Genomic DNA, 22,908 nt, shown 5'->3' on the forward strand with positions numbered 1-22,908 from the left:
GAGACTCTGTCTCAAAGAAAAGAAACATTGTCACTAACTGGTCTGGTATTCTTGTTCTTAGGATGGGGGTTCCCTGGATCAAGTTCTGAAGAAAGCTGGAAGAATTCCTGAACAAATTTTAGGAAAAGTTAGCATTGCTGTAAGTATGTTATGAAGTTTTTCTTCTAAGTTTTACATTGATAAGTTAATGAGTTGGTAGGAGATGGACAAAGGAGGAAGATGAGAAGTCAAGGAGGGGAAAGTTTATAAGAAAAGTGGCATTTTCTCACTAGACTCTTCCCTGTCTGGAGTCTAGATACACTGTTGTCTCTCTCACATTAGAATGAGAAAAGTGACTTTCTTCGTATTAAAATCTGTGTGTCTTGAAAAACAGGGGTGAGGTATAGTGGCTTGCACCTGTAATCCTAGCACTTCATGAGGCTGAGGCAGAAGGATTGCGTGAGCCTAGGAGTTGGAGACCAGCCTGGGAAGCATAGCAAGACCTCATCTCTATAAAAAATGCACAGATTAGTTGGTCATGTGGTGCACGCCTCTGGTCCCAGCTCCTTGGGAAGCTAAGGCAGGAGGATCGCCTGAGCCTGGGGGTTCAAAGCTGCAGTGAGCTGTGATCGAGCCACTGCACTTCAGCCTGGTGACAAGAGTAGGACCCTGTTTCAAAATAAATAAATAAAAAATAGGACAAGGCATCCAAGAAAATTCCCATTTGTTTGTGGTATTAGAAAGCTTTTTTTTCAGAGTGCAGACTTAGAGAAACATGAATTCAAGTTGTTTAAACTTGTAATAATAGTTTTACTTAAAAATAATACTCTAGGGCCAGGTGCAGTGGCTCACTTCTGTAATCCCAGCACTTTGGTAGGCTGAGGCGGGCAGGTCACCTGAGTTTAGGAGTTTGAGAGCAGCTTGGTCAACATGGTGAAACTCTGTTGCTACTAAAAATACAAAAATTAGTTGAGTGTGGTGGCAGGCGCCTGTAATCCCAGGTACTCAGGAGACTGAGGCAGGGAGAATTACTCAAACCTGGGAGTCAGAGGTTGCAGTGAGCTGAGATCGCGCCACTGTACTCCAGCCGGGGTGAGACTGTGTCTCAAAAAAAGAAAACTCCAAGGCCAGGTGCGGTGTCTGACACTTGTAGTCCCAGCACTTTAGGAGGTTGAGTTGGAAGGATTGTCTGAGTCCAGAAGTTCAATACCAGCCTGGGCAACATGATGAAACCTCACTTCTACAAAAAAATTAAAATAGCTGGGCATGGTGGTGCACACCTGTAGTCCCAGCTACTCGGGAAGCTGAGTTGAGAGGATTGCTTCAGCCCAGGAGATAGAGGCTGCAGTGAGCCATGATCCATGATTGTGCCATTGCACTTTAGTCTGGGTGACACAGCAAGACCCTGTCTCAAAACAAAATGAAACAACCGTATATGCCATATAAAAAGATGGTTGTTTGATAAGGCAGGTTAAAAAAAAAAAAGAAAGAATAAAAAATAAGGGGCCAGGTGAGGTGGCTCATGCCTGTAATCCCAGCATTTTGGAAGGCCAAGGCGGGTGGACCACCTGAGGTTGGGAGTTTGAGACCAGTCTGACCAACATGGAGAAACTCTGTCTCTACTAAAAACACAAGACTAGCTGGGTGTGGTGGTGCGTGCCTGTAATCCCAGCTCCTTGAGAGGGTGAGGCAGGATAATCGCTTGAACCCGGCAGGCAGAGGTTGCAGTGAGCCAAGATTGCGCCATTGCACTCCAGACTGGGAAACAGGAGTGAAACTCCATCTCAAAAAAAATTAGGGAGGAAGGCAACTTTGTGATGATGATAAATGAAATATTTTCTGGAGTATTTAAAATAGAGAGATGGAGTATTTTTCTAATCACCAGTATTTTATTTCCCTTCCTTTACATTCCCTTTCTTCTAGGTAATAAAAGGCCTGACATATCTGCGGGAGAAGCACAAGATCATGCACAGAGGTAAGAAGTTATTTGCTGGTTGTTGTGTTTTGAATTTTAGCTATAATCCCAAAGTTGCTGCTTCATCTTTTTTGTATGTTTTGTTTTCGTGTAAAAGCCTTTTAATAACATGTTTAATCTTTTAAATCTTTGTTTAGTGTAGTGGCTGGGGCAGTAACTTCCACCTTCTTTTTGGTCTTGCTACATCTGTTGCCTGTGGCCGTGATGGACATAGTCATAGTTACTCAGGAAGTCCAGCTAAGAGCCTCAGCCAGAACTTAGTTACCCAGTCTCCAGCGTCACTGCGCACTGGACTAGATTGTGCATATCCCCAAAGCCAGGACTGGCCAGCTACACACACACACACACACACACACACACACACACACGTGCTACACACACACCAGGACTGGCCAGCCACACACACACACACACACACACGCTACACACACCAGGACTGGCCAGCCACACAGACACACACGCATGCCGGGTGTGGTGGCTCAGGCCTGTAATCCCAGCACTTTGGGAGGCCAAGGCGGAAGCCAGGAATTCGAGACCAGCCTGGCTAACATGGTGAAAACCTGTTTCTACTAAAAATTAGCTGAATGTGGTGGCACATGCCTGTAATGCCAGCTACTTGGGAGGCTGAGGCAGGAGAATTTTTGAACCCTGGACGCAGAGGTTGCAGTGAACCAAGATCATGCCATTGTACTCCAGCCAGGGCGACAGAGACTCTGTCTCAAAAAAAAAAAAAAAAAAAAAAAGAAATATTAAAAATTTTTAATTGTAAAATATATATAAAATTTACCATTTTCTCAAGTTTTCAGTGTATAGTTTAGAGGCATTAAGTACATTCACATTGTTGTGCAGCTGTCACCACCATCCATCTCCAGAACTTTTTTCATCCTGCAGACCTCAAGCTCTGTACTCATTTAACAAGTCTCACTGGGCGTGGTGGCTCACATCTGTAATCCCAGGACTTTGGGAGGTTGAGGTGGGCAGATCACCCAAGGTCAGGAGTTCAAGATCAGCCTGGCCAACATGGTGAAACCCTTGTCTCTACCAAAAATACAAGAGTTAGCTGGGCTTGGTGGCACATGCCTGTAATCCCAGGTACTTGGGAGGCTAAGGCACGAGAATCACTTGAACCTGGGAGGTGGAAGTTGCAGTGAGCTGAGATCGTGCCACTGCACTCCAGCCTGGGCCATAGAGCAAGACTTCGTCTCAAAAATAACCCCCATTATTTCCTCCTTTCCCCAGCTCTTGGAAATCACCAATCTACTTTCTGTGTCTATGAGTTTGACTACTCTAGGTACCTCATATGAGTGGAATTATATAGTATTTGTCCAGGACTGGCTTGTTAGAATAATGTCTTCAAGCTTCATCCATGTTGTATGATGCGCTAGACACTAGTTTTTAAGTAAGTGCTGGTTCTAATGCTGTGGTCCATACCCACACTTTGGGAAACATTGCATTAGGGGTAGAGTGAGTAGCTAGGTGGACTGTCTAGAAAGAGGAGTATTGGCAGCTTGTCCCTAGTGGGATTTGCGGGGAGAAAAGAAATAGAAAATGAAGCCCAAAGAAGAATGTTGTACAAGTGTTCCCTCTCACTCCAAGGAAAATTTCTCAAAATATTGAAAGATTTCTGTCCGTGGCAGACTTGTAGTTGAAATTTGCATGGCCAGCTTACAGCTTGTACATATGGTTCAGTTTTGTGCATCTATTAATTTCAACCTGGGCCATCAAACTGCAATGCTAAGAACTAGAGACTGTTCTGACAAGAGCAGAAGAAACTCAGAGCTAACATTTAAAAAGAAAACTAGACTTCTACTTCTGAAACTTTTAGGAGTTACTGCTGAAGGACTTGTCCTCTTACTATAAACAGCTATAAAACTGGAAAACATACATGAAACAGTTGTAATCAGCCTCTGAACAATACATAATGCAGGACTGTGATCAATGAGAGATAAAAAAACAGAAGTGGTAGGCCAGGTGTGGTGGCTCACACCTGTAATCCCAGCACTTTGGGAGGCTGAGGCGGGCAGATCATGAGGTCAGGAGTTCGAGACCAGCCTGGCCAACATGACAAAACCCTGTCTCTACTAAAAATACAAAAATTAGCCATGTGTGGTGGCGGACACCTGTAATCCCAGCTACTTGGGAGACTGAGGCAGGAGAATTGCTTGAACCTGGGAGGCGGAGGTTGCAGTGAGCCGAGATAGTGCCATTGCACTACAGCCTGGATGACAAGGGCAGGACTCCTCAAAAAAAAGAAAAAGGAAAAAAAAAACAAACAATGCAGAAATGGTAAACCCTATGATTGCTTCAGCTTTCTGCCTGGAAGTACTTTATAAATTCCACTCCTGCCTTTTTTGAGACAGGAGCTTGCTCTGTTACCTAGACTAGAATACAGTGGCTCAGTCTCAGCTCATTGCAACCTTGACCTTCTGGGCTCAAGCAATCCTCCTACCTCAGCCTCCCAAGTAGGTGGGACTACAGGTGTGCACCACCACACCTGGCTAATTTTTAATTTTTTTTGTAGAGAAGGAGTCTGGCTCTTTTGCCCAGGCTGGCCTCAAATTCCTGAGCTTAAGCAGTCCTCCTGCCTCAGCCTCCCAAAGTACTGGGATTACAGGTGTGAGCCACCGCATCTGGTGTATAAATCCTCTTGAGTCTGTTGGTGAATACTGATCTGCACATGTATAGGGTGAAAATCCATCAGACTGGACAAAAAACTACCCAAGAGCCTAAAGCTGAACAATTCCGAGTTTACTCAAGGCTGTGAGAAGTTCAAGTTCCAACCATTCAGAATGGAAAGCCATAATTGAACATAATTGAAACTCAGTAGAGACCCCAGAAGGGTCACCTTAGTTACCAAGTTAAACTAACTCCAGGGAAAAGTTTTTTAAAGCTGTCCAATAAAACTAGAAAGAGATAAAGTGCAGAACCTCAGAGACCTGTGGCACAAGATTCAGGTGGTCTAAGGTACCTGTAATTGGAGTCTGGGGGAAAGGGCAAAGAAAAGTATGAGACCTATAGGCCAGTTTCAGAGTTAGGTAGGACAGTGTCACGCCGATGAACATACAAGTAACCGGAGTCTCAGGAAAGGAGGGACTGTGCTAGCAGTGTACAACTGGGAATTGATGTTGGGAAAAAATATTACTAACCATAATACCAAAAAATATGAAATACTTAGGGATACATTTGACAAAACATATCTAAACCTTAATACCAAAACCCACAAAACATTCCTAAGAATAATTAAAGAAGACCTAAATAAATTGAGAATTTAAAGAAGGCATGAATAAATGTGTTAATGATCAGAAGACTTGTGTTGTTAAGGTAACAGTTTTGCTTTAATTAATTGATCTATAGATTTAAAGCCATCATTGAAAATCTGAGCAACCTTTTCTGTCAAATTAACAAATTAGGTCTAAAATTTACATGGAAATGCAAAGGTCCTGGAATAGCTAAAACAACATTGATTGAGAAAAGAAAAAGCCGAGGGGTTTAGACTACCTGATTTTAAGATATATTATAGCTAGGTGCGGTGGTATGCACCTGCAGTCCCAGCTCCTTGGGAGATTGGCGAGAGGATCACTTGAGCCCAGGAGTTCTGGGCAGTAGTGTGCTAATGCCAGTTGGGTTTTTGAACTAAGTTCAGCATCAGTGTGTTGACCTCCCATGAGCAGGGAACAACTAGATTGCCTAAGAAGGGGTGAACTGACCTAGGTGGGAAATGGAATAGGTCAAAACTCCAGTGCTGATCAGTAGTGGGATCACACTTATGAATAGCCACTGCATTCCAGTCTGGGCAGCGTAGGGAGACCCTGTCTCTTTTTTTTTCTTTTTTTTTTTTTTTTTTTTTTTTTTTTTTTTTTCCGAGCAAAACAAAATCAAATTTAATGGTCTTAAATGCAAAAGTAAAAACAAACAAAAAACACAAAAAAGCAAAAGAAAATTAACAGAACAGAACAACCCAAAATGTCAAGGCAGTTATGAAGAGAACTTTGAGGGTTAATCTTTAAAACTACAAATCAAAGGTTTTGGTTAATAGATAACTGGCAAGAAGTAAGTACTTTTCTGCTGAGTGTTCATACAAAAGCAAAATTTCAAAACAAAATCCGACTAAAATAGAAAAGGGTCTAAGCGCTCACGAGAAGGGATGCGAGAAATACAATGCTCAAATGTTTCTGTGTTATTAAAAAACAGAGCCATCTTACGCCTCCAAGCTATGTTAAATGCTCTTAGAAACGGGAGAAATGATCGTGAACAAGAGTATCCAATGTGGGGGGCGCCATGCATGCAATGTGTGGACAGAAACTCGGGGTGTCAGAGTAGCAACACATCTTCAGGCGTGCCTGGAGCTTAGATATGACTCTGGAATATACTGGAGTTTCCCTGAAACTCTTTGGTCCGTTCCCATTGGTGCCTGGGCTTACAAAACACGTTTGAGTCCTTCTCTGGAGGGCCTGGCCCGGCATGTGGCCCTAGTCCCAGTGGTGGCTCACGCTGGACGGGCCCGCCGCCATTCCCAGGACCACTCGGCAGAGTCCGGGACTGAGTGAGCAGGAGGTGGCAACGGGACCTGCTTGGAGAAGCAACTTCCTGTCAACCAAAGCATACACATTGCTTAAAATGGTGAAGTGGTTGAGAAAACGCACACTCAGCATCTGTCTAACATCTTTAGATTCAAAACTAAAACTAAAAGGTGATTTTTTTTTTTCTTTTTTTGCTACCCGGTCTGTGGAGACACTGAATGAAACGCGTGTTAGACAGTCTTAGAGGTTAAAGCATGCTTCAGGTTCACCACCATCCAGAGGGACTGGTTAGTCAATGCAGTTCTACTTAGATTTCTGTTTAATAGATATCTTAAAGGAAATAACTTACGAAACTTAAGATTGGTCTAACATTGTGGGATTTCAAACATTTGAACATGTCGGTTGCATCCCAGAGTATAAAAACCTTCTCACTTCTCATTCAGACAAAGACAAACACTTGTGAAAATTGGCGCAAAATGAGTTGTACACTAACAAGAAAAGTTTCAACGCCTTCACTCTTAATTATCTATTCCGTACAAAAAAAAGCATGAGCGAGTTATTTGTGGGACTTGTTGGTTTTGAAGGAAACCTGTAAGATCTTGTCCCCCAGGCGGTAGCCATTCAGGCTGGCTATGGCCATCGCGGCTTCTTCATAGTTTGTCATGGTCACAAAGCCAAACCCTTTGCACTTGTTGGTGTTGAAGTCGCGGATCACTTTCACATTGGTGACGGCGCCAAACGGCCCAAACATCTGCCAGAGGATCCCCTCGTCGGCGTCCTGCCCCAGGTTGTAGATGAAAATGCACCAGCCCGAAGAGGCGTTTCCGGGCACGTTGACGCCAGAGAGCCCGCTCATGTGATCGACGCCCATCGGGGAGAACCTGAATCTCTGCGCCTGGTGGTGAACGGGGCCTCCAAACCGTCGCGCTGGCGAGTGGTACAGCTGTGAGAGGAGTGCCACATTTTTGTTCTGGTTGGGATTGGCTGCAAACTTCACTGTGATGGGCTCAGAGGAACCTGGGGGTTTATGACCATTGAAACTGGTAATTGCCTCTTCTGCCTCCGACCGTTTGTCAAACCGGATAAACGCAACCCCTCTGGACAAACCTGTGGTCTGATCCACGAGGACCCTTGAGTTGATGATCCGCCCAAACCGAGAGAACATGTCCTCTACGTCCTTCTGGGTCATGGTCCGTGGGAGCCCGCTGATGTACAAGTTGGCATCTTTGATGACCTCTGAGCTCGGGCGAGCATATGACACCTTAATGGTTTTTGACTGGAGCCTCAGGCCGTTCAGCGTGTTGATTGCTCTCTCTGCATCCTTTGCAGTCACGTAGTTCACAAAGCCATAGCCCAAGCTGTGTCCTGCTACTTTATCCCGAATAAGTTTTGCAGATTCAACTTCACCAATGCTGCTGAACAGGCTTCGTAACTCATCCTGGGTCATGTTCTGAGGGAGGTAGTTGACGATCAAATTCGTTCTCCCAATGTCACCCCTGCAGTCTTCGGCCATGTGGTCTTCATAACCATTAGACATTGTATTTTTCAAAAATCTGGATGCGGGCGGGCGGGCCCGGGGCTGCTCCGGGGCGGGCGGGCGGCGGCGGCGGCGGCGGCGCGGCGCTAACGGCTCCGCTCGGCCTCTGTAGCGGTGGCGGCGGTGGCGGAGACGGCGACGGCGGCCTTTTTTTCTTTTTTAAAAAATTTAAAAAATTTTATTTTTTTTACAAAGATGGGGTTTCACCATGATGGCCAGGCTGGTCTTGAACTCCTGACCTCAGGTGATCCACCCACCTTGGCCTCCCAAAGTGCTAGGATTACAGGCATGAGCCACCACGCCCAGCACCCTGTCTCTTAAACAAAAATATATTATTATAAAGCTGTAGTTATAGAGTGTTGTACTTGTGTAAGGACAAACATAATAGGTTAATAGAACAGAATGAAGAGTTCAGAATTAGACATATACTTGATAGTCATTCGACTTTTGGCAGATAAAACTCCAAGGTAGTTCAATAGGGGAAGGTTCATCTTTGTAACACATGATGTTGGAACAATTAGATATGCATATGCACAAAGATGAACTTTGATTATTACCTATTACCTCATACCATATTCAAAAATTAACTCACTGTAGATCATTGGTCTAACTGTAAGAGCTAAAGCTATAAAAACTTCTAGAGGAAAGCATTGGAGACCATCTCAGTGACCCATGTTTTGGCAGTTTTTAAATGGGAGACAGAAGGCATGCACTGGGTAGAAAAATCAATCAATTGAACTTCATCTAAATCCAAAATACTTGTTTTTCAGAAGACACTCATACCTGTAATCCCAGCACTTTGGGAGGCTGAGGCAGGAGGGTTGCTTGGGCAGTATTACAAGGCATCATCTCTACTAGAAACAGAAAACAGTTAGCTGGGCCTGGTGGTGTGCACCTGTGGTCTCACCTACTTGGGAGGCTGAGATAGGAGGGTTGCTTGAGCCCAGGAGGTCGAGGTTGCAGTGAGCCATAATCTTTCACTCCACCCTGGAGGGCAGAGCAAGACCTTGTCTGTTAGGGGTAGGGGGTTGTGGAAAGACACTGACAGAAATGGAAAGACAAGCCACAGACCAAGAGATAGTATTGGGAAAACATATATCTGACAAAGGACTTTATGTAGAATATTTAATGAAGACCTCTTATAATTTAGTAAAAAGAAACAACTCAATACAAACAGGTAAAAGATTTGAACAATTTACTAGAGAACTTTAGTAAAGACACTTTACACTGCTGGTAGGAATGTAAAATGGTGTAATCATGTTGGAAAACAGTTTATCAGTTTTATAAAGATGTTAAGCATATACTGAATATACATTTATCCATTTCACCTCTAGAATTTACCATAAAGAAATGAAAGAATATGTCCATTCAGAGACTTGTACATACATGTACATAGTAGTTTTATGTGTAATAGCCAAAAACTAGAACTTTTCCAGATATCCACTAACAATTGAATGGATAAACAATACTTTTGGCATATTACTTAGAAGTAGAAAGAAGAAACCATTGATACATGCAACAAGACATGGATGAATCTAAAGAGAATTATGCTGAATAAAAGAAATCAGACATAAGAAGATAACACATGATTCCGTTTATGTAAAATTCTAGAAACTGCAAACTTATCTGTAGGAACAAAATGCAAGTCATTGGTTGCCCAGCTGCTGAGGGCAGGAGAGAAAGAGAGGAATTACAGAGGAGCAAGAGGAAACTTTTGAGCATGATAGACATGTTTATTATCTTGATTGGGATGATGGTTTTAAACACACACACACACATTAAATGGTACACTTAAGTGTATGGAGTTTACTGTGTGAAAATTACATATCAGTAAAACTGTAAAACAAGTTGCTGAAAACCAGTGATAAAGAGAAATTCTTAAAAACATTCAGAGAGAGGACAACCACTTTGGAAAACAGGTATTAAAATTTCTTTTAAAATTAAACTATACCACCATCAACCACACTCCTTGGCATTTACCTAAGATAAATGAAAAGATTTGTTCATGCAAGCACTTGTTACACAAATGTTCATAGCAGCTTTATTTATAATTGCCCAAAACTAGAAGCAACAAAAATGTTTATTACCAGGTGAGTGGGTACATTTTGGTATATTCAAACAATAGAGTACAACTCAGCAATAAAAACAAACTACTGACACATACAACTTCGATGAATCTCAAAAACATGCTGAGTGAAAGAAGCCATGTACAAAAAAGTACATATGGCTGGGTGCAGTGGTTCACGCCTGTAATCTGACACTTTGGGAGGCTAGGTCAGGCAGATCACCTGAGGTCAGGAGTTCGAGACCTGCCTGGCCAACATGGTGAAACCCTGTCTCCACTAAAAAAATAAAAATAAAAAATTAGCTGGGCATGGTGGAACGTGCCTGTAATCCCAGCTACTCTGGAGGTTGAGGCAGGAGAGTCGCTTGAACCTGGGAAGTGGAGGTTGCAGTGAGCCAAGATGGCGCCACTGAACTCAAGCCTGGGTGACAGTGAGACTGCCTTTCAAAAAGAAGAAGAAAAAAAAAGACATACTATGAGAGACTGCTAATACGAAATTTTAGAACAGGCAATCCACAGTAACATATAGCAGATCAGTTTAGGGTTTAGAGGTGGGGATAGGAAGGGAACTCTTTTGTAGTAGTAGAAATATTAAATCTTGTTTGTGGTAGTAGGTTCACAGGTGTAAACATTTTTGAAAATGAATGAAAGTATATACTTAAAATGCTAATTGTAGGCCGGGTGTGGTGGCTTATGCCTATAATCCCAGCATTTTAGGAGGGCAAGGCAGGTGGATCCCCTGAGGTCAGGAGTTCGAGACCAGCCTGGCCAACATGGTGAAACCCCTTCTCTACTAAAAAATACAAAAATTAGCCGGGCGTGGTGGTGCGCAACTGTAATCCCAGCTGCTTGGGAGGCTGAGGCACGAGAATTGCTTGAACCTGGAAGGTGGAGGTTGCAGTGAGCTGAGATCGCACCATTGCACTCCAGCCTGGGCAACAAGAGAGAAACTCCATCTCAAGAAAAAAAAAAAAAGGTAACTGTAGAAAGCCATCTGCTTTCTAATTGTACTGGCTGCCATCTTGTCCTCTTTCTACTGACAAGAAAGTATCAATAAGAGGTAGCGATTGGTTTGAGGGGGAACAGTTTTTTTCCAGCAGTTTATAGTCCTTAATCTGTGGCTTTTTAAGGCTTGAGTTCCATGTTAGAATATTTTAATATGTTCATTATTTGGATTTTGTTGAAAGAAGAGGAATAAGCAATTCTTAAGCACGGAGTTGTGTTCTAGGGTGCAATTGACATATGCAGTCTAGCCCTATGGAATGATAAGTGAGGTCAGTGTTGTAGGAGGGTCTGGTGGAGTAAAGGCATCCCATCATTTGTGAAATGGAGTCTGCATGCCTACTCAGGTTGCTATGAAGATTAATGAAATTACATATGGAAAGCAACTGGCAAAGTGTTTTACATATAGAAAGCTCTAAAAAATGCTAATTGCTTTCCCCATTTCTTTGTATAAATTGTAAGGAAACTAAAAACCAGAGAGATTAAAACCTGAGCTTTGGTTTCTATATGTGTAAAATAGGAAGTTCACATGTTTGTCTCTCACTAACCTCTAAGTTCTTCAAATCTGGGAACATGTCTAATTGCTGTGTATATCTTCAATCCTGAGCATGAATGTAGAAAACAGTTCTTCCTTGAAGGTGTGTTACATGGATGGATGTATGATTAACTTGTGCCAGAACACACAGCAGTCAGCAGTGAAACTGGGCCAAGGACCCATGTCTCTTACTCTTAACACAGTGTTTCTTTATAGTCCTGTGTTTTTCTCTACTATGTACCTACTATGGACCATGCCCTGTGTTTTTCAATGAAGAGCTCTAACTTTATTTCCATTCCAAGGAGAGGGAGGTTTCAGCACATTCCTGGAACAGCCAGCTTTCTTTTCTCTTCCGCCTAGTGCTGCCCCCACCTTCTTAGGGCTTTCTTTTCTGGCTTCATCAATTGTTGCTCTTTGGCATGAAGAGCTGCTTTGTGAGCCAGATGGGTCTCTGAACAGATGTCTTTGGTGGAGAGTTTACCACTTCCACAGCCAAGAAAGGGAAGTCACTAGAAGGACTTCTGTGTGGGCTGGCCTGGCTGCTCAGCATTTCAGACTCCTGTTATTTACAAATCTTCTCCAGAAGTCCTGGAAGAATTAACTCTAAGGCCTGGACTGTAGAATGATACTCGTGCATAAGCAGTTCCTGAGCAAGCAGCACAGTGAGTGGATGATTCCTGGAAACCTGAGATCAGGTGAAAATGAGAGAGAGCAGTCTCCCTATCCTTGTCTATGGCTTCCTCATGGCTATTTCCACCTCTGGCCTAAGTATATTCTTCCCTGATGAAATTTCAACTTCATCTCTTCTTCTGTCCTTTAGGAAAAGTGGAAAGAGTAAAGAGGTCTTTTCTCTGCCTCAAATTTTTATTTGTTCTTATTTGTTGATATTTATTTGCTGGAGATAGCTTAGTGGTTTTGTTTTTTTTTTCCTTTTCCTTTTTGAGACAGGGTCTCCTTCTGGTGTCCAGGCTTGGAGTGCAGTGGTGCAATCAATCATGGCTCACTACAGCCTTGCCCTCCTAGGCTGAAGCCATTCTCCTGCCTCAGCCTCCTAAAGTGCTAAGACTACAGGCGTGACCTGCCAGGCCTGGCTTGATTATTTCGATTACCATTTGCTATGTAATAAGCCCCCCAAACTTAGTAGTTTAAAATTAAAAAAAAGTACATACGATGAGAGACTGCTCAAACTGTGTATTACTTTACACAGTTTATTACTTTTCCTCTGGGTTGGCAGGTCCTCTTACCCCATTCTCTGTGAGGCTGAAGCCCTGGTTTCTTCTTGTAGCATGAAGGGATAAACCGTAGTACTCAAGTACCCTTTAAGCCTCTGCTTATGTCAGTTTTGTTCATGGCAGGTCACATGGTTTAAGCCAAGGTTTAAAAAGTAGAGTGAAGTCTCCATCTCTTGTTGGGAGGAGCTGCGAAATAAGGTGGGCCATGTTTTTCACTCCATCACAGGGATAAAAATTGAAGGTTCAAATAGTGACTGTGCTACTTGTTGTGTAACCTTGGATGAGTCATTTAACTTCTCCAAACCTCAGGAAAATGGAGAGAATAGAACCTACCTAAAGGGTTGTGTGCAGATTGATTAGTACGTACAAAGCACTTAGAATAGTGCTTGACACATAGTAGGCACTTAATACATTTTAGCTGTTGCTTAGATAAATTAGCAGAGGTTTTTATGATTACCAGCAACAGAAACAAGCCTGACTTGGTTTAAGCTTCTTAAAACTTATTCATTAGAAGGATCCAGGGGAAGTTCAGAGAGTCCTTTGAAAAGCTGATCCTGCAAACCATGATAAGGTAAGAACCAAGACTATGGTTAGGAGGTTGGCTCACTCAAGCAGAAAAGCAGCTCCCTGGCTCACAACTCCAACAGCGTTGTTGCTGCTGGGTCAATTGGCCTCTTGTAGCCTTATTTAGTGGGTAGTGAGTGGGCTCAGTGACCTCCCAGAGGGGTCCAGAGTCAATGCCTCTGAAGCATCCACTCTCACCCTAGTCGTGCAGATAACAAGGGACACCATCCTCTCCTGCTCGGTGTTGGGGGCAGGTTGGTAGTCCATGGCCTAGTCCAGGTTGAAAGTGATTTCTGGTTGTGCCCTGTTCTAATTAAAACTAATGTACAAAAATAACTTACAAGGTGCTCTAGGGGCAATATTTTGCTCTTTAAAAGCATTCACTGTAAGATTCTTCAAATACAAGTTTTCAAAGAATCTTGAAAAAGGCAAGCAAATTACATCAGTTTGATTCATACATTTCATTTTAGGAATATGTCAGTGATATAAAGGTAGGTATTTCTGCACTTACAAATGTTTAAGTAAGAAGTGCCTTTTGGGGTTTTGGGGAAGGTTAGCTGTTTTCAGGTATCATTTAGTTACTGTTTTTCACCAAGGTAGTAGCCTCTTGAACATGTTTTGATTATCTTTCTTCAACTGAGTGTGTGTGTCCTGGTCCTAGTTTGGTACATTGCTTTGGTTGTACACATGGTAGTTTTCCTGCTTTCTAATGTGTTCGCACCGGGTGGAAACCCAAAGGTAAGCATGTTCTCACCCTCATTCCTGAAGTGATTTGTCTCTGCCGTAATGGAGCAGGACTCTTGGGCAGAATAAGTTCAGCTGACATTCACAGTGCTGAAGCTTTGTCTCCTCAACCGGTCCACTGTGATTTGTTCTGGTGTTACACAGAACATTGTATTCTGTTTCCCCTGGGTGTTCAAAGGGAGAAGCAATCTGTGCAGTTTAGCCTGGTGTATGTGATTTGTGATTTGATCAGGGGGTGGGTATAGAGCTGTCACCCCTTTGGGGAGTGTTAAGTTTCTCTGAAATCTCTGCGTGACATTCTGACAGTTATGGGTAGGTACAGGTATATGCTCCTCTGTGTCTATTCACCTTTCTCTTTACAGTCTTTCCCCCCATCAAAGAGAAGTAATTCATTTTTGTAAAATATTTATAGAATACCTGACAAATTCAAGGTACTATGTGAATTACTTGTTAGGCATAAAAGTGAATTACTCGTTAGGCATAATATTGGCTCATAAATGAATTGTGTCCTCTAGGAGCTTAGAGTCTAATGGGAAAGAGACATATCTATAAGTGACTCTTGTATATGGTGGAACATAGCCATTGTCATTGTTCTGTGTACGAATCACTACCCTGCCAACTTTCAAATAGAATCTGATGTGACATAGTTTATTAGTCAGAATTCTTTGGTGTAGCAGAAACACAACTCAAGATTACTTAAGCAGAAGAGGGAATGTCTGGTTTGGGTCACCAGGAGGTCTGAAGGCAGGGATGAACATGGGGTTGAAATGATGGCCTCAGGACTCTGGTCAGCTCTCAGCTTTGCTCATTCTTGTGTGGGCTTCCTTTTCAGTCAGATTCTCTTCACTGGAGGCAGGATGGACCTCACTAGCCCCAGACACATCTAGTCCTTAGTGCTCCCCAGACACATCTAGTCCTTAGTGCTCCCCATCCTAGAGAAAGTCCTCCACTCCCACTCCCGCACCTCACCCCCCTCCCAGCATCCAGATTAGCGCTTGAAGCACTGATTGGCAGATTGCCTCTGCTTGGAGTGCTTGCCCATGCCTGGAGCATTCACCGTGTCCCCGGGCTAGTGTTGCCTGGTGGGCCACCCTGGTTATACACTCACCACTGTGGTAGAACAGATGGCGCTTCTTGATGAACCACCCTAGCAGAAACACTTGATGCTAGGGAGGAGTGTATCCCAAATGAAAAGAAGGGGCTTTGTTACCAGGAGATGGGGAGAATGAATGGATGCTGAAAGCAAGCAAATTTTGAAAAAGTTTTCCCCCTGCAAATTCTGTTAAGCATTGGATCAGAAAGACAAACAACTGCTAACATAGGATGAAAACAACAATCAAGCAGTTAACACAGGTATAAGCAAACTGGTCCGTGGGCCAAATTTGGCCTGCTGCCTGTTTTTGCATGGACTGAAAGCTAAGAATAGTTTTCAAAATTTTGTGACCTGTAACAATTATACAAAATTCAATTTATTATTTTTATTTTTTGAGACCAAGTCTTGCTCTGTCACCCAAGCTGGAGTGCAGTGGCACAGTCTTGGCTCACTGCAACCTCTGCCTCTCGGGTTAAAGAAATTTATCATGTCCATAAATAAAGTTTTATCGGATCACAGCCGTCCTTGTGTAAATGTCTTTGGCTGCTTTTGTGCTACAGTAGCAAATTTGAATAGTTACTTGTGAAAGAGATGACTGTGTGGCCTTCAAAGCCAAAAATATTTACTCTCTGGTCCTTTACAGAAAAACTTCCTAACCAAAAGGGGAAGGAGAATCCCTTGACAGAGGAAGCTTTAGAATTTAAACACAAAACTGGGTTACGGTACGGTGGCTGTAGCCTGTAATCCCAGCACTTTGGGAGACCAAGGTGGGTGGATCCCCTGAAGTCGGAAGTTCGAGACCACCCTCGCCAACGTGGTGAAACCCTGTATCTACTAAAAATACAAAAAATTAGCTGAGTGTGGTGGTGGACACCTGGAATCTCAGCTACTCGGGAGCCTGAGGCAGGATAATTGTTTGAATCCAGGAGGCGGAGGTTGCAGTGAGCTGAGATTGCGCCACTGCACTCCAGCTTGGGTAACAAGAGCAAAACTCGGTAAATAAAAAAGAGTTTAAGCACAAAACTAAACTTTAAATACTTCAGCTTTGAGTTCTCGAGGAAACCATGATAGGGGACATGGGTAGGAGAGACAATTTTTTTTCCTGATCCTGGAGCTCTGTAAAGAAATACCTGCCAAAATTTGTATCAAGTCTTTTCATCCAAAACTGAACCAAGTAGGTAGTTGTGCTGTGAGTTAAAAAGGGTTGGAGGTGGAGATGGCGCTAGGATACTGCTCTCTTTCATGCTATTTAAAGCAGTAATTTGCATTGCCAGCCTGCCATTCTTAACCTGCTCTAATTATCAAGGCCTTATTTTGACCCAAGACCCTGAAGAAGCATTGCATGATTTAGATCAATATGCAGTTCATCCAGCTTAGCCTGTAAATTATTTCTGCCTTGGAGTTGCTAGCTGATAAAGATCAATAAATGCTAAGAACAGTTTTAAATTATAACTCAACTTGTTTTCCTTTTCCTTCTATCTAATGAAACCATGCATAACCTGCCTGACCTTTATGTCCAGTATCGAATTAGTAGCCTGAGTCTGTAGTACACTAAGAAGGCCATCCTAGATTTTTAAATTTTATTTTATGTATTTATGTATGACGTGTATACGTGTGCCCAGGCTGGAATGTAGTGTTGTGATTATGGATTACTGCATCCTCAGCCTCCCCGGCTCAAGCAATCCTCTCACCTCAGCCTTCTGAGTAATTAGGACTACAGATGTGTACCATCATGCCTGGCTAATTTAAAACATTCTCTTTTTTAGAGACAGTGTCTCTCTCTGTTTCCCAGGCTGGTCTTGCACTCCTGGGCTCAAGTAATCCACCTGTCTGGGCCTCCCAAAGTATGGGATTACCGGTGTGAGCCACTGCGCTTAGCTGCCAGCTTAGATTTTTGAGGGTCACATAGCCTACTGTAATTGGATGGCTGTCTTCAGAGCCAGAGTAGCTTATTATACCTTGGGGCCATCCTGCTTGGAGTGCGATTCAAAAGTGTTCCTTTATTGCCTAGGTTAGAACGTTATGTAAAAATGGGGCTCTCAGGTCAGAATGAGATTTAAGTCTTCTGCAGAGCCTATATGACAGTGTTTTTGGGCAGGTGACGTGGCTCACACTTGTAATCACAGCACTTTGGGAGGCCAAGATGGGAGGATCACTTGAGGTCAGGAGTTCGAAACCAGCCTGGCCAACATGGTGAAATCCCGTCTCTACTAAAAATACAAAAAAATGAGCCAGGCATGGTGGCAGGCATCTGTAATCCCAGTTACTTGGGAGACTGTGGCAGGAAAATCGCTTGAACCTGGGAGGTGGAGGTTGCAGTGAGCTGAGATTGCGCCACTGCACTTCAGCCTGGATGACAGAGCAAGACACTGTCTCAAAAAAAAAAAAAATTTTTTTTTTTTCTGTATCCTATTTCTGGGGAGAGCTGGGAGTCTCCAAAGCGTCTCATGTGTCCCAGTCACAGTCTCCAGCAAATGTGGTCCTCAGCAATGGTTAAGATCGCAATCTCCAAATTCTTCCTCTCCATTCAGAGTTTTTGGCACTGATAACAAGATCTGAAGTGGCTCATTTTGTTTTGTTTTGTTTTATAAGCTGTTTTTTAGCAGACTCACATGTAATTATTTGAGTGGTTTCTTCTGCAGTCCTTGCAAGGAACTATGCTGCCTCTGCCAGGAGTACCTGAGCAGAAGTCAGAGTGGCCCTTGCCTTCACTGGCCTGAGGCTACATACAGTGGCACAGTTCCTATCTCTGTGTGACAGAGGACTGTTGTCTGATCCTTGAAACATAGAAGGTTGCCCATGGTATTCACAAAGTGCTCCTGGCTGCATCTCTCTTTCTTTGCCCACCATAGCCATCCCACAGCTGTGTGGCTGACACAGGAAGAGATTCCTTTTGACCCTGTCTAGACTGCCCTGCCTTAAGATGGAGGGAGACAGAGTGGCTCATTAGCATGGGGGAATTCAGTATGCTGGTATCTTGGTTAGAAATGTGAGTCTCATTTTATCTAGAATTATTTCATCTGCTAGATTCACCATAATGGACTATAGCTCCAGGTAAGTTTGTATCTTAGCTCCTTGAGAGAGGCTTAAGGGAAGCATGGAGGAGGTGGCATTTGAGCTGGGCTTTGAAGCATAGGTAGAAGTTATATATGTGGCAGGGTCAGGGAGAGGAATTCCAGGTATAGGGAAGCATGAATCATGGCATACAGACGGGAAAACACTGACGTGTTTTTACAGGAAATAGCAAATGGTTCAAGTTATCTAGAACAAAGGGTTCCTGATGGCAAGGGGTGAGAATTAAAGTAAGAAATAGTTGGAACAGTGAGGAGGGAGAGGAGAGAGGTTAATTATGAGGCCGTTGCCATGGTCCCTGAGAAATAAGGAGGGTCTGAGTTAGGATAGTAGCAGAGTGAAGGGACAGGAGAGAGACAGATGGGAGAGAGAGGTGGTGCAAAGGGCAGGGACTGGTGTGGGAAGATGGGTAGGGGAATAGCAAGGAGACTTGGCCATGGCCCCTCCTGGGGTGGTTGTGGTGGGAAGGAGCCTGAGACCCATGGCTGTGCCCTGGGGCGGTACCTGGTAATCCTTGGAGAGCTGTGTCCTGCTCCTTCTCAGATCACAAAGCCTCATTTCTTTTTTTTCCCCTCATTTCTAATGGAAACCTGAGGCTGGGGCTGCCTTTTCCTACGTTACAGATTACTTCCTAAGGCAGATTGCTGGTTTGATTTGGAAATCTGGACACATGGGGATGAAACTCGGAGTGAATTTTATTAACCACTACCCAAAGCAAGATGGAACTTAGCTTATGATGCCTGACACCATAGAGTAATAAGAGTAGGCCGGGTGTGGTGGCTCACGCCTGTCATCCCAGCACTTTGGGAGGCCAAGGCGGGTGGATCATGGGAGGCTGGGAGTTTGAAGCCAGCCTGGCTGACGTGGCGAAACCTCGTCTCAACTAAAAATACAAAAATTAGTCAGGTGTGGTGGCGTGCGCCTGTAATAACAGCTACTCAGCAGACTTAGGTATGAGACTTGTTTGAACCCAGGAGGTGGAGGTTGCAGTGAGTCAAGATTGCACCACTGCACTTAAGCCTGGGCAACAGAGCAAGACTCTGTCTCCAAACAAACAAACAAACAAACAAACAAACAAACAAACAAACAATAGTAGAGTCTAGTGGTATAGCTCAGCTTGAGGTGGGAGCCAGCATAAGGCTTGATAAGACCAAACTAATTAGAAACAAACACAGTGGGGAGATTTCTTTTTTCATTTGGAAAAAACATTTCAAAGTTTATTGCTGGAGGTAAGTGCTTACCACCCTGTGAAGTGTGTGCAGGGTTGTCATTAGGTGGTTGTGACAGGCACCAAATCCCCAAGAAGCTGCTGCCCACCAAGTGACCTCAGAACCACTGTGTCCTCTCCCTTTAGCATTCTGGCTATGCAATAGAACCTTATGGAAGTTTCCCTTCTAGCCTGGCTGTTGGCTCTTTGGGATATCCTGGGAGAGTTGTTTATTATTTCTGAATCTCACCTTGTTTTAGAGGTAATCTCAATTCCTTTTCCATCTCTGACAAAGTGTTGTGTAATAGTACTAAAGTTTTGGCATTTACAAGCCCATTGTGCATACAATGCTGGGCTCCAAAGAGGCAGAAGAGATAGTTCCTATCGTCTTAGAGCTTTGAGTCCTAGTTGGAAAAGCAAGACTGTACTTTAAGTTAGATGAAAGGTTTATGGGTGAATTAACACATGAGATCTGGGATTTGCCTTAAGATACTCCTGTCCCTCCCATCCTGCGAAGAAAAAGCTCGGGGTTATAGATGAAATAAAACTGGGGCTGGGTACAGTGACTCATGGTAATCCCAGCACTTTGGGAGCTGAGGCAGGTGGATCACCTGAGGTCAGGAATTCGAGACCAGCCTGGGCAACATGGTGAAACCCCATCTCTACTAAAAATATAAAAATTAGCTGGGCATGGTGGCACATGCCTATAGTCCCAGCTACTCGGGAAGCCAAGGCAGGAGAATTGCTTGAACGTGGGAGGTGGAGGTTGCAGTGAGCTGAGATTGCACCACTGCACTCCAACCTGGGTGACAGAGCAAGACTCTGTTTTAAATAAATAAATAAGTAAGTAAATAAATAAATAAATGTAACAAAATGGATTATTGTTGAAGCTGGGTGATGGGTACATGGTTACTGTCTCTACTTTTGTGAATATTTAGATTTTTTCAGGAAAAAAAATTGGCTAAAAGAAAGTAGCATATGTACTGACATAACAAGTGACACACATGATAGAAAACCTCGGGTTCCAAGGAGAGGGACTCTTGTGGGTGGACAGCTGTCAGGGGAGGCTTCACAGAGGAGCTGGGGAGCTGGGCTTTGTTTCAGTGAGGATTCTTGGTTACACATAACAGAAACCAACTTGAGCCAGTGTAAACAGAATAGGGGCTTCCTTATAGGGATCCAGGAGGCCCCTTAGGGAACGTGAGTTGTAGTCAGTACTCGGGAAAGGATGGGACAAGACAGGGACCAGAAGACCATTGGAATTCTAGGCAGCTTTCTTCTTTACTCTGCATGCTCTACACTTGTTTCTTTGCTACTCTGTCTAGAAGGCAGGAGGAAGACACCACCCCTCAGCAACCAGTATGTATCATGTCTATCCCAGACACAGCCCAGATTCAACCTGACCCTCTTAGCACAATTCCCAAGTCTCTGAGTAATCCAGCAAAACTTGTATAGTGTACATTGTTGGTGGGGTTCCTTCCTGTAAGTGAAAGGAGATAATTAGGGGGATCCATCTGAATTAGGCAGCCCTCCTTTCTCCCTTTCCCACTTGTCTGAATCAGACTAGGATAGTAGGATATATATGAAAAGAGAAGACATCTCAGTTGAAAAGTAAGTGCTTCACAGTCAAACACGTAGAGAATATTTATGGAACAGTATACATCCTCCTGGCACTGATGAGGGGTTGTGAACCCAAATATCTGAGACAGGTCTCAGTTAAATTAGAAACTTTATTTTGCCTGTGTTGAGGATGCATGCCCATGTGACACAGCCTCAGGAGGTCCTGATGACATGTACCCAAGGTTGTCAGGGCAAAGGTGGGTTTTTTTTTTTTTTTTTTTTTTTTTTTTTTTTTGGAGATGGAGTTTTGCTCTTGTTGCCTAAGATGGAGTGCAATGGTGTGATCTCAGCTCACCGCAACCTCTACCTCCCGGGTTCAAGCGATTATCCTGCCGCAGCCTCCCAAGTAGCTGGGATTATAGGAGCCCACCACCACACCTGGCTAATTTTGTGTTTTTGGTAGAGACCGAGTTTCTCCATGTTGGTCAGGCTGGTCTCGAACTCCCGACCTCAGGTGATCCACCCACCATGGCCCCCCAAAGTGCTGGGATTATAGGCGTGAGCCACGATGCCCAGCAATAAAGCATTTTAGAAGAACATGAATCTCTTGTCTCAGGTTTCATTGAATCTCTCGTGGCTAGGACAGTTTATTTTTAGACAGGGTATGTCCCAAGTTATTAGGAAATCTCATTTTTAGCAGGTTGTGGTCTTACATCCTATGATGAGAAAATGAGGGGAGGAAGGGAGAAAAACAACAAACAAAAGAATAATCCTGGAAAAGTGATACAGGCCACATTATTCTGAAGTCCATACGTCAGTAGGCAGGTATGGAAGTGGTTTATGTATGCTGTTATTTTCTTCTGAACTTGTCTACCTTCAGTTCACAGGGCTTTAAGAAAGCACAGCTTAGTTTTCAGTGATTCCAAATTCGGAAAAATGAGGGAAAAGGAAGAAAAAAAATTGAAAACTTTTTTTTTTTTTTTTTGAGACAGTTTCGCTCTTGCTGCCCAGGCTGGAGTGCAGTGGCATGATCTTGGCTCACTGCAACCTCTGCCTCCTGGGTTTAAGCTATTCTCCTGCCTTGGCCTCCCGAGTAGCTAGGATTACAGGCATGCGCCACCACGCCTGGCATTTTATATTTTTAGTAGAGACGGTGCTTCTCCACGTTGGTCAGGCTGGTCTCAAACTCCCAACCTGAGGTGATCCACTCACCTCGGCCTCCCAAAGTGCTGGGATTACAGGTGTGAGCCATCTTGCCTGGCTGAAAACATTGTTTTAGAGACTTGTAGCCAGGAAAAATTAGAATTAAGTCCAAACTGTAGAAAATTATAAAAATTGAAAAACATTAGGCAAGACTAGATCTAACAGGTGTACTATAGTTTTTGAAACAGTTTTTCTCTCTCCACTTTCCCATTTCTACTAAAGACAAATCATGGTAGGAAAAATTTGCTTTATTACAGTTGGCCAGATTATTTCTATATAAAGTATAGCAAGAATAATTATTTTTCACATAGGCTTTTTAAATTGGCCTTGATGGAACTTTGCTCCATAGAAGCAATCTTAGATAAGACTTTTTTAAAGCTGAGCTCAGCCATGAATTTATACCATCAAATATAGGTGAGTTGGGTGAATTCCTTTCTTCTTGAGGTCCCAAGAAAGCTTGGGGGGGCTCCTGGGCCTATCAGAAAGTGACATTCTTTACTTACCACAGGTCAAGAACCCTGTACAGGGGCTGTGTAGACAAGATAAGAGGCCAGTTTTCCCAAGGGTCTTTTATTGGCTCTGTAAGTCAAGTTGAATTCCTTAAAGGAAGGCACACCATT

The 22,908-nt window shown here is 43.4% G+C and overlaps 2 protein-coding genes across 3 annotated transcripts in view; one reads left to right on the forward strand and one right to left on the reverse strand.

Moving 5' to 3' along the window:
- MAP2K1 (mitogen-activated protein kinase kinase 1) overlaps nt 1–22,908 on the forward strand; it is a 103,505-nt gene that overhangs the window by 59,659 nt on the left and 20,938 nt on the right. For both annotated transcript variants that reach the window (XM_012454514.2, XM_012454515.3), the window contains exons 4-5: nt 62–139; nt 1,903–1,954. In XM_012454514.2, the coding sequence (XP_012309937.1) occupies nt 62–139; nt 1,903–1,954 (130 nt within the window). The remainder of the gene's footprint in view (nt 1–61; nt 140–1,902; nt 1,955–22,908) is intronic.
- On the reverse strand, nt 5,790–8,157 carry LOC105727636 (ELAV-like protein 1). Its single transcript, XM_012467614.3, has one exon. It carries the CDS (start codon nt 8,009–8,011, stop codon nt 7,031–7,033), a length of 981 nt encoding a protein of 326 aa, XP_012323037.3. The 5' UTR covers nt 8,012–8,157; the 3' UTR covers nt 5,790–7,030.

This window comes from Aotus nancymaae, unplaced genomic scaffold, assembly GCF_030222135.1.
Source record: "Aotus nancymaae isolate 86718 unplaced genomic scaffold, 86718_ANA_hifiasm-v0.15.2.pri h1tg000041l, whole genome shotgun sequence".
Taxonomy (NCBI): Eukaryota; Metazoa; Chordata; class Mammalia; order Primates; family Aotidae; genus Aotus; species Aotus nancymaae.